We start from the raw sequence: 10,211 nt of genomic DNA on the forward strand, positions 1-10,211 counted from the left end.
CCCCAACCCTCGTCCCGGTGCCACAGCCCTCGGGGACGTCCCCCGCCCCAGCCCCGTCCACTGCAGGTGGTCGCTGTCTGGGCACGCGTCTGTCTCTCTCACCGGACGTTAAACTCCGGGAGGACAGCTGTCACTGCTGTGTCACTCGCACCAGTTGCCCCGAACAGCGCCGGGAACAGAGCAGCCTTGGGGAACAGGTGCGGGATCGATGAGTGAGTGGGGAAACTGAGGCCAGGTCAATGGCGGAGTTGGGATTCAAACCCGTATTGAAAGGAAGGACCAGGTTTGGGCTCCTGCCATCTCTTCTCCACTGAGCCCTGCCCAGGGCTGGGAACACAGAGGCGCTCAAGAAAGGGAATCGGAACCGGACCAGAGAGGTTAGGGAGCCAGAAACTCTCCCGCCCACGCCTCTCTGCTCCCCAGACCGTCGCGGTCCTCCAGGACCATAGAGAGTTGCGCAGGGATCGCCCCCGCTCTGTGCTCTACGCCCCTGGGGAGAGGTGAGGGCGGGCCCGAGGGCCAGAGAGGCCGGAAGTGCGGCGAGCCCAGGGCCGCGCTGGCCGCGCTGGAGGTGGGATGACTCGATCCCCCCTCCGGTCTTTTCCTCGCGGCTCGGGTACAAGCAAGTGATTCCTCGCGGTGCTGAGACCCAGGTCGGGGCGAGAAGGGCGGGAGGTGGAGACTGCGGGTGGTGATTGGCAGCCGCGGAAGCCAATCATTGCAGAACCTGAGATAGGAGCCGGCGTGGGGAGGGCGGCCGGGGCCAGACCCCGGAGCCGCGCGAACTGGAGGCGGGGAGCGGTTGGGGCGGAGCGAGTGGAACCCGAAAGGGCGAGGGGCGGGGCGAAAGAGCGTGAGGACAAGTAAGGGGCGGGGCGGGGCGAGCCGGGGGCGGAGCATCCATGGGGCGCTGGGTGTGGGTCTTGTCACATGGAGACCTGGGCTTGTTTTGGGGAGATGACTGGGAGTGGGGGTTCCTGCTGGGGGCGATGGGAGGGCACTCGCCCCTGAGGCCACGTCTTCCCTCTCAGGTTCCAGATGGACCCTGGGAAGGACGCGGAGGGGGTGCCGCAGCCCGCAGGGCCGCCAACAAGGAAGAAATTTGTCATACCGCTGGACGAGGATGAGGTCCCTCCTGCAGGGGTAGGACCAGGAGATGGGGAGGCCAGTGGGAGGAAGGAGATAGGAAGGGGCTTGTGGGGCCACCGTGTGGGTTAGGGGATGTCGGGGCCAGGGTCAACTCGGGAGAACAGCCCTTTGTCCTTCTACAGGTCTCAGTTTCCCCATCTGTAAAATGACGGGGTGGTTCTAAGAGAAGGCTAAGCCAGAGGCCGCAAACTGATGGCCAGTGGGTGGCCCAGAGACGTGTTTGTGTGGCCAGCATCCTGATTTTTCAAGACATGGTTTTGCTGCCGACGTTTAAGAATTGGAAAGTTAGCCGGGCGTGGTGGCTCACGCGTGTAATCCCAGCACTTTGAGAGGCAGAGGCGAGAGGATTGCCTGAGCCCACGGGTTCGAGACCAGCCTGGGCACCACGGTGAGACCTCGTCTCTACAATAAATGAAAAAATTAGCCAGGCGTGGTGGCGCACGCCTGTGGTTCCAGCTCCTTGGAAGGCTGAGGTGGAAGGATCGTATAAGCCCGGCAGGTCGAGGCTGCGGTGGCTGTGAGCATGCCACTGCACTCCAGCCTGTGCGACAGAGTGAGACTCATACTAAAAAAAAAAAAAAGAAAAAAAGAATTGGAAAGTTTTGCAATTTACAAAAGCAGTCTGCACTTTGACATGTTTTGGTAAATGGAAGGATCTGGCAACACAAATTCTCCTTCCCACAGCCCAACAATGGACTGGTACTGAGTACTGGCTGCCTCCTGTGTGCTGCGAAAAAAAATAAAGTGGGTTTAGGCTGCAGGGTGTGATGAGGGAGAGGACCTACCTTACTTAGGTCAAAAAAGACCTCTCTGAGGTGGTGACATCTTGGCAGAGAGGTGAAAGAGGTGAGGGAGTGAGCCATGCAGACATCTGAAGGGAGAGGGAACAGCCAGGGCAAAGGCCCTGGGGTCAGAGAGAAACTGACAAGTTTGAAAACAGCAAGTAGGCCAGGGGACAGGAGGAGAGACAGAGGGAAGTGGTAGGAGGTGTGGTCCCCTAGGGAAAGGGCAGGATCTAGTGCCTCATGAGCAGTGGTGACAGCTTTGGTGATTACTCTGAGGCAGAAGCTACCCAAGGGCTCTGAGCAGAGGAGGGACTTTTTGTAGGAAACAGACTGTGAGGGGGCGAGGCTGTAGGCAGAGAACTGGTGGAGAGTTGACTTCAGTGGCCCGGGGCGAGCCGATACTGGCTGGGACCAGGGCAGGAGCTGGGAGAAGTGGCTAGATAAAAACTTTGAGTCCCCAGTCCTTAGGGCATTGCCTCTGGAAGGGACACTGGGAGGAAGGAGGGTGGGCCACCCCTGCAGATCGGGGAGGGACTCACAGGGGCTCACACGTTCCCTCCCCGGCCCCCTTCAAACCCCCTTTCTCTCCACAGGCCAAGCCCTTGTTCAAATCCACACAGAGACTTCCCACCGTGGACACCTCTGCCCAGGCAGCGCCTCAGACCTACGCCGAGTATACCATCTCACGGCCTCCAGGAGGGGCGGGAGCCACGTGCCCCACGGGGTCAGAGCCCCTGGCAGGAGAGACCCCCAACCAGGCCCCAAAACTGGGGGCAAAGTCCAACAGCATCATCGTGAGCCCCCGGCAGGTAAGGAAGGAGACCGAGAGGTGGAGCTTTAGGGTTCTGGTGGGGAAACGCTGTTCCAGGGATGACCCTGCTGGGCATTGCAGGGAGGTCCGAGTTCTAGGCAGTGCCATTCATTTATTCATTTATCCAGTCAACAACTCTGTGCCCCGGCTGTTGTTGCTGAGGCCCCGACTGTGTTTGTACAGCTGTGTTTCCTGATCCCAGATTTGTTTTTATTCAAAATGTACTGAATGACCTTGAGCCTAAGCAGAATCCCTGCTCTGCCACTCGGTAGCTGTGTGCTCTCAGGCAAGTGACTTAACCCATCTGTGCTTTTAAATGGGGATTCATTTGCTTATTTAGTTCATACATATGTACAGAGAGTGTCACACGCTGTTCCAGGCTCTGGTGGAAAGAAAACAGATAAAGTCTCTGCCCCTGATAGAGCTAGGGCAGGGATAGACAAAGACAGCAGTAGGGCCCAGGTTCCAGGCATCAGCCGTTAGAGAAATGTTCTGGAGACACCACTTTGCACTCACCAGCGAGGCTACAATCTAAAAAGATGGGCCAGGCACGATGGTTCATGGTTTATAATCTCAGCGCTTTGGGAGGCTGAGGCAGGAGGATCTCTTGAGCCCAGGAGTTTGAGACCAGCCTGGGCAACACAGCAAGACCTCGTCTCTACAAAAAACAAAAAATTTAGTCAGGCATGACGATGTGCACCTATTGTCCCAGCTACTCGGGAGGCTGAGGCAGGAGGATCACTTGAGCCAGGAAACTGAGGCTGCAGTGAGCTATGATGGTACCACTGCACTCCAGCCTGGGCGACAGAGTGAGACCCTGTTTCAAACAAAAGAAGGAAAAACAAAAAGGCCAGACCTGTAATCCCAACACTTTGGAGGGCGGAGGCAAGATGATTGCCTGGTCCCAGGGGTTTGTGACCAGCCTGGGCAACTTGGCAAGACCTCGTCACTACAATAAATCAAAAAATTAGCCAGGTATGGTAGTGTGCACCTATAGTTCCAGCTACTTGGAAGGCTGAGGCGGAAGAATTGCCTGAGCCCAGAGGGTCGAGGCTGTGGTGGCCGTGGATTATAGACGTAAGCCACCACACCCAGCCTGTTTCCAACTTTTTTGGATACATACCTAGGAGTGAATTTTCTGGGTTATATGGTAACTCTGTATTTAATTTTTTCAGGAACTCCTTAACTTTTTTCCCAAATGCTTCATCATTTTATATTCTACCAGCAGTTTACAAAGGTTCCAAAATCTCCATACCCTTACCACTTGTCATTGTCTGTCTTTTTGTGTTTTATTTATTTGAGTTGGAGTCTCACTCTGTCACCCAGGCTGGAGTGCAATGGCACACTCCCAGCCTGCACAGCCTCAACCTGCTGGGCTCAGGCGATCCTTCTGCCTCAGCCTTCCTAGTAGCTGGAACTACAGGCATGCGCCACCATGCCTGATTGATTTTTTGATTTATTATAGAGATGATGTCTCACCAAGTTGCCCAGGCTAGTCTCAAACCCACGGGCCCAGGCAATCCTCTCACCCCACCTTGGTTTCCCAAAGTGCTGGGTTTATAGGTGTGAGCCACCGTGCCTGGCCTACTTTTATTTTTATTTATTTATTTATTTATTTAAGTTGGAGTCTCACTCTGTCGCCCAGGCTGGAGTGCAGTGGCATGTCAATGCAGTGGCAGGTCAAGGTTGCGGTAGCCATGGTCATGCCACTGTACTCCAGCCTAGATGACAGAGTGAGACCCTGGCTAAGAAAAAAAGTTGGCACATAATAAAGGATACAGGTAGAAGGTGTACACAGAGCAGGGCACGTGGTAAGGGGCGCAGAGCTACCCTTTAGAGACCAGACATGTTCAGCTGTCCGGCTGTCCTCCATTATTACAGAGGCTTCATTTTGTAGACATGATTATGTCATCTGCCACTGGTGACTGATGAACTCAACCATCAGCGCCTTTCCCTTCCCCAGAGGTCAGGGGAGGGGCTGGAAGTTCCGAACCTGTAATCACAGGTTGGTTCCCCTGGCAACCAGCCCCCATGCTGAGGCTTTCCAAGAACCAGCCCCCAAGAGTCACCTCAAGAGAACACAAGATGCTCTTATCACTGGGGAAATTCCAAAGGATTCAGGGGCTCTGTCTCAGACGTTTATCACTCAGGAAATTACAAAGGTCTTAGGTGCTCTGTGTGAGGAACCAGGGTCAAAGAACAAATATTCGAACAAGAGATTCTTCTGGGCAGGGTACGGTGGCTCACATCTATAATCCCAGCACTTTGGGAGGCCAAGGTGAGAGGATTACCTGAGCCACGGGTTCACAACCAGCCTGGGCAACTTGGCGAGACCTCATCTCTACAATAAATCAAGAAGTAGCCAGGCGTGGTGGCGCGTGCCTGTAGTTCCAGCTACTTGGAAGGCTGAGATGGAAGGATTGTCTGAGCTCGGCATGTTGAGGCTGCAGTGGCCGTGAGTGTGCCACTGTACTCTAGCCTGGGTGACAAGAGGGAGACTCCGACTCAAAAATAACTAAATAAATAAAGGAAGGGCCCTCTGCCTGCCATGTGCCTGATGGGCAGGAGGCCAGGAAGAAGTGGGTGGGCCTTGGGCAGGGGAAGAGAGATTCAAAAGAGATGTTAAGAAGGTAGATGCTGAGGTCACTGTGGACTCTGAAGGGGACGTCTGGGGGGAGGCGTCCAGGACCACAAGACACACAGATTAGGGTGGAGCAGGGCCAGGCTGAGACAGACCTGGGGACCCTTTAGAAAAGGTCTGGCAGCCAGGTGCGGTGACTCACACCTGTAATCCTGTAAGCACTTTGGGAGGTAGAGGCGAGAGGATTGCCTGAGCTCATGGGTTTGAGACCATCCTGGGCAACTTGGCGAGACTTCGTCTCTACAGTCAATCAAAAAAATTAGCTAGGCATGGTGGTGCATACCTGTGGTTCCAGCTACTTGGAAAGACTGGGGCAGAAGGATGGCCTGAGGCTAGCAGGTCGAGGCTGCGGTGGCTGTGAGCATGCCACTGCCCTCCAGCCTGGGCGACAGAGTGTGACTCCAACTCAAACAAACAAACAAAAAGGTCTGGTGCTGAGGAGGGCCCTGGGTCAGAGCACCAGGGACCTTCCAGGCTGGGGCCTTTGGGGGGAGGAGGAGAGAGAATCTGGAAGAGACCCAGGTGGGAGGAGGGAGGAAGACGGGAGGTGTTCGGAAAAGGTTGAGGAGGGTTCCTACGATGACCAGGGACATCGTCCCTGTTGATGGCTCCACCCTCCTTCCTCCCCAGAGGGGCAACCCCGTGCTAAAGTTCGTGCGCAATGTGCCCTGGGAATTTGGCGACGTAATCCCCGACTACGTGCTGGGCCAGAGCACCTGTGCCCTCTTCCTCAGGTGAGCTCAGGATGCTACCCCACCCTTCAGGAAGGGCACCCCAAGAAGCCTAGGGGGCCGTGATCCAGTGTTCTGGGCTAGTCCATGGGAAACCTCTGGGCATGGCCCTGCTGGCTCTGGGCCTTGGTGCGTCATGGCCTGGAGGTGCCCAGAGCAGCAAGAGCGGGGAGCCAGGACTCCTGGGTCTGAGGGAGGGGGGCTGGGCCTCAGATTCCTAGGTTTGAGGGAGGAGGAGCTGAGGGCCTGAATGCTGGGTCCGAGGAAGGAGGGGCTGGGTCACTCATGTCCCAGGCATCCCTGACTGGAGTTGAAAAAAGCCAGGATTCCTCCAGCCTCCACCCCGGGGGCCCCTCTGCAGGCAGGGGAAGTGAAACTTGTGAGTTCCTCTCCTGCCTGTAGGCTGCCAGTGCAGAGATGGTCCCAGTTCCCTGGGGTAGGTTCCCATGCCTGCCAGCGCCCTCTGAGGCCAGAGCAGATGGCGGGGTGGGCCCTGCTTCCCCCACCCGCTATACAGTGTCCCCAGGGCCACGCTCTCAGGGCCCCGGTTCCTGATTTCTCCTAAAGCCCAGGTCTCTCCTCGTGGAGAAGCCTGCGTCCCCGTCTCTGGGAACCACGGCCAGGCAGCCCTCCAGTCCTTCCTGTGCATTATCTAGAGTGACCCTGGGCAAGTCACTTCACCTCTCTGGGCTTCAGGTCCTGTCCTCCGTGCTGTGCTCGTGGCTGCTGGCGTCCCCGCCCCGCCCTGCTTCCCAGTGACCGCACAGAAGGGCATCCAGGGTCTCAAGGAGACTGAGACCCCCAAGCCCTCTCTCCCCTGCCCCTCTAGCCTCCGTTACCACAACCTGCACCCAGACTACATTCATGAGCGGCTGCAGAACCTGGGGAAGAACTTCGCCCTGCGGGTCCTGCTCGTCCAGGTGGACGTGGTAAGCAGGGCCGTTCCTCTGCCGGCCTCACCATCACCGTCTGTGAAATGGGCAGTGTTGGACCTCAGGGTTGCGTGTCGGACTGTTGAATCCCTTCCCAGAGGAAATGCCGGTTGAAACTTCAGAGAGGAAGCATCCTTCACATTTGAGGTTGACATGGGTCACCAAGACACCCTGTGTTGGCCTGGAGTGGGGAAGTACAATGATGTCTCCTCCTTCCTCACGCCTCCTCCGACTAGCCCTAGCCCTGTTGAATCTGTTCCGTTCTGTCTCCACAGTCCCTGCCCCATCTGGGCAGCCTCCTTCCTGGTCTCATGACTTCTAGTCTTAACCCCCAACCTCTTACCGCAAAGGGGTCTTTTTTGTTTTGAAGTTGGGTCTCACTCTGTTGTCCAGGCTGGAGTGTAGTGGGATGATCACAGCTCACCACAACCTCGACTTCCTGGGCTCCGGCGATTCTTCCGCCTCAGCTTCCCAAGTAGCTGGGACTACAAGCACGCGCCACCACACCCAGCTAATTTTTTGATTTTTTTCTAGAGATGGGGTCTTGCTACATTGCCCATGCTGGTCTTGAACTCCTGGGCTCAGGCAGTCCTCCCGCCTCCACCTCCCAAAGTGCTGGGATTACAGGCATGAACCATTGCGCCTGGCCCTAAGGGATCTTTCTGAAGCACAGATCTGATGTGACCCTCCCCTAGGCAGAACCCTCCCATGGCTCCCCAGTACCCTAGGAGAATGCTCTGCCCCACTCCGTGGCCTGCAAAGCCCTTTGTGACCCAAGCTCCTCCCAGCTCTGCTGGCTCATCTCTGAGATCCCATGCGATCACACTTCATGTTCCACACTCAACCCCACGCTGAGTGAACTGAAGTTCCTGGAGCCCCTTTCCCCCGCTTCTTGGCACACGCTGTTCTGTGTGTCTGGAATTCCCTTTTCTGTTCCTCTGTGCTTCCTTCAGACCTCCTCATTCTCCATCAGGTCCCAGCTCAGATGGCCCCCGCTCCAAGAAGTCCTCCCCAATCCCCCAGGCAGACTCAGGCCCTCCTCTGACTCCCCCATCCCAGTCCTGGCCGCTCCAGCTCATCACCCTCTGGGAACAGGTCTGCCCCCCCATCAGAGCATGAGCCCCAGGAGGCAGAGCCAGGCCCGTTTCCACCCCTGCTGGGTCCTGGCACTGCCCAGCACGGACACCCAGTGGGGGCTTGGTCAGCTGAGTGGAAGGCTCTTGGCCTCCTAAGCGGTTGTGTTTTCAGACCATGATCCCTCTCTTCCAGGTGTCTAACTCTGATTTTCTTGTCCTCCAGAAAGATCCCCAGCAGGCCCTCAAGCAGCTGGCCAAGATGTGTATCCTGGCTGACTGCACACTGGTCCTGGCCTGGAGGTGAGAGGGTGCTTCCTCCTTGCCCAGTTCAGGCTCCATCCTGAGATTATTCCCTGCCCCCATCCGACCCTGCACAGCCCTGCCCTTCTTCTTCTAGGAGCTCCCCTGTGTGAGTCTGGTCCAGGCACTGACACTCTCTGGGCCTGTTTCCTCGTCTGTAAAAATGGGGTCTTCATAGCTTTCTTGTAGGGCCAAAGGCACAGAAGCAGGTGATGTAGGTCAGATTTTCAGGACCTGCACTCCAGCCTGGGAACAGAGTGAGATGATGCTCTTAAAAAAAAAAAAAAAAAAGCCGGGAGTGGTGGCTCACGCCTATAATCCCAGTACTTTGAGAGGCAGAGGGGAGAGGATTGCCTGAGCCCACGGGTTCGAGACCAGCCTGGGCAACTTGGCAAGACCACGTCTCTACAATAAATAAATTTTTAAAAATTAGCTGGGCATGGTGGCATGTGCCTGTAGTTCTAGCCACTTGGAAGGCTGAGGTGGAAGGATCACCTGAGCCCAGTAGGTCGAGGCTGCGGTGGCCATGAGTGTGTCACTGCATTCCAGCTTGGGCGACAGTAAGACTCTGACTCAAAAATAAAAAAAGAGGGCAGATTCTACAGGCATAATTCACTGTACCTGGCCCTTAAAAAAAAAAAATTAGTGGGGCATGGTGGCACATGCTTGTGGTTCTGGAAGGCTGAGGTGCAAGGATCACCTGAGCCCAGTAGGCCAAAGCTGCAGTGACTGTAAGCAAGCCACTGCATTCCAGCCTGGGCCTCAGAGTGAGATTCTGACTCAAAAAAAAAAAAAAAAAAAGGCCAGGTGTGGTCACTCATGCCTGTAATCCCAGGACTTTGGGAGGCTGAGGTGGGAGGATCGCTTGAGCCCAGGAATTACAGACCAGCCTGGGAAAACTGGCAAGACCTTGTCTCTACAATAAATCAAAAAATTAACTGGGTATTGTGGTACCTGTAGTCGCAGCTAAGGCTGAGGTGGGAGGATCGCCCAAGCCCAGAAGGTCGAGACTGAAGTGAGCCGTGATTGTGCCACTGTACTCTAACCTGGGTGACAGAATGAGGCCCTGACTCAAAATGAATAAATTAATAAAATAAAATAAAAATTTAAACATCTGGATGTTAAGAGATAACGTAAACAAAGTTAAAAGACAGGTGACAGGAGGCTGGGCATGGTGGCTCATGCCTGTAGTTCCAGCACTTTGGGAGGCCGAGGTGAGAGGACTACCTAAGCCTCGGGGTATGAGACCAGCCTGGGCAACTTGGTGAGACCTTGTCTCTACAAGAAATAAAAAAATTAGCCAGGCATGGTGGCACACACCTGTAGTTCCAGCTACTTGGAAGGCTGAAGCAGAAGGATCGCCTGAGCCCAGCAGGTCAAGGCTGCAGTGGCCGTGAGCGTGCCACTGCCCTCCAGCCGGGGTGACAGAGTGAGTCGCTGACTCAAAAAAAAAAGAGACGTCTATATTTTTTAGACTAGTTTTAGATTTACAAAAAATTGATTGGAAAGTACAGAAAATGCTTCTTTATATGGCTTCTTCCCTGGTACTATTCCCTCAATTAAATTTTATATTGCCGGGCTCGGTGGCTCAGCCTGTAATCCCGCGCCTTTGGGAGGCTGAGGTGAGTGGATTGCCTGAGCCTACGGGTTCAAGACCCGCCTGGGCAGCGAGACCTCATCTCTACAATAAATAAAAAAAAAAATCAGCCGGGTGTGGTAGTGCATGCCTGTAATTGCGGCTACTTGGAAGGCTGAGGCGGAAGGATCACCAGAGCCCAGCAGCTGG

The 10,211-nt window shown here is 55.3% G+C and overlaps 1 protein-coding gene across 2 annotated transcripts in view; it reads left to right on the plus strand.

The window, feature by feature from the left end:
• Positions 1-541: 541 nt before the first annotated feature.
• ERCC1 (ERCC excision repair 1, endonuclease non-catalytic subunit) overlaps positions 542-10,211 on the plus strand; it is a 13,448-nt gene continuing 3,778 nt past the window's right edge. The window contains exons 1-6 of one of the 2 annotated variants that reach the window (XM_021708127.1): positions 542-626; positions 1,032-1,143; positions 2,528-2,743; positions 6,017-6,120; positions 6,947-7,046; positions 8,349-8,425. In XM_021708127.1, the coding sequence (XP_021563802.1) occupies positions 577-626; positions 1,032-1,143; positions 2,528-2,743; positions 6,017-6,120; positions 6,947-7,046; positions 8,349-8,425 (659 nt within the window). In that variant the 5' untranslated portion in view covers positions 542-576. Of the gene's footprint in view, positions 627-946; positions 1,144-2,527; positions 2,744-6,016; positions 6,121-6,946; positions 7,047-8,348; positions 8,426-10,211 lie in introns of those variants that run through there. The other variant, XM_021708128.1, reaches the window with a different exon arrangement.

Source organism: Carlito syrichta, unplaced genomic scaffold (genome assembly GCF_000164805.1).
Source record: "Carlito syrichta isolate Samal-C Ts95f unplaced genomic scaffold, Tarsius_syrichta-2.0.1 Scaffold130743, whole genome shotgun sequence".
Taxonomy (NCBI): domain Eukaryota; kingdom Metazoa; phylum Chordata; class Mammalia; order Primates; family Tarsiidae; genus Carlito; species Carlito syrichta.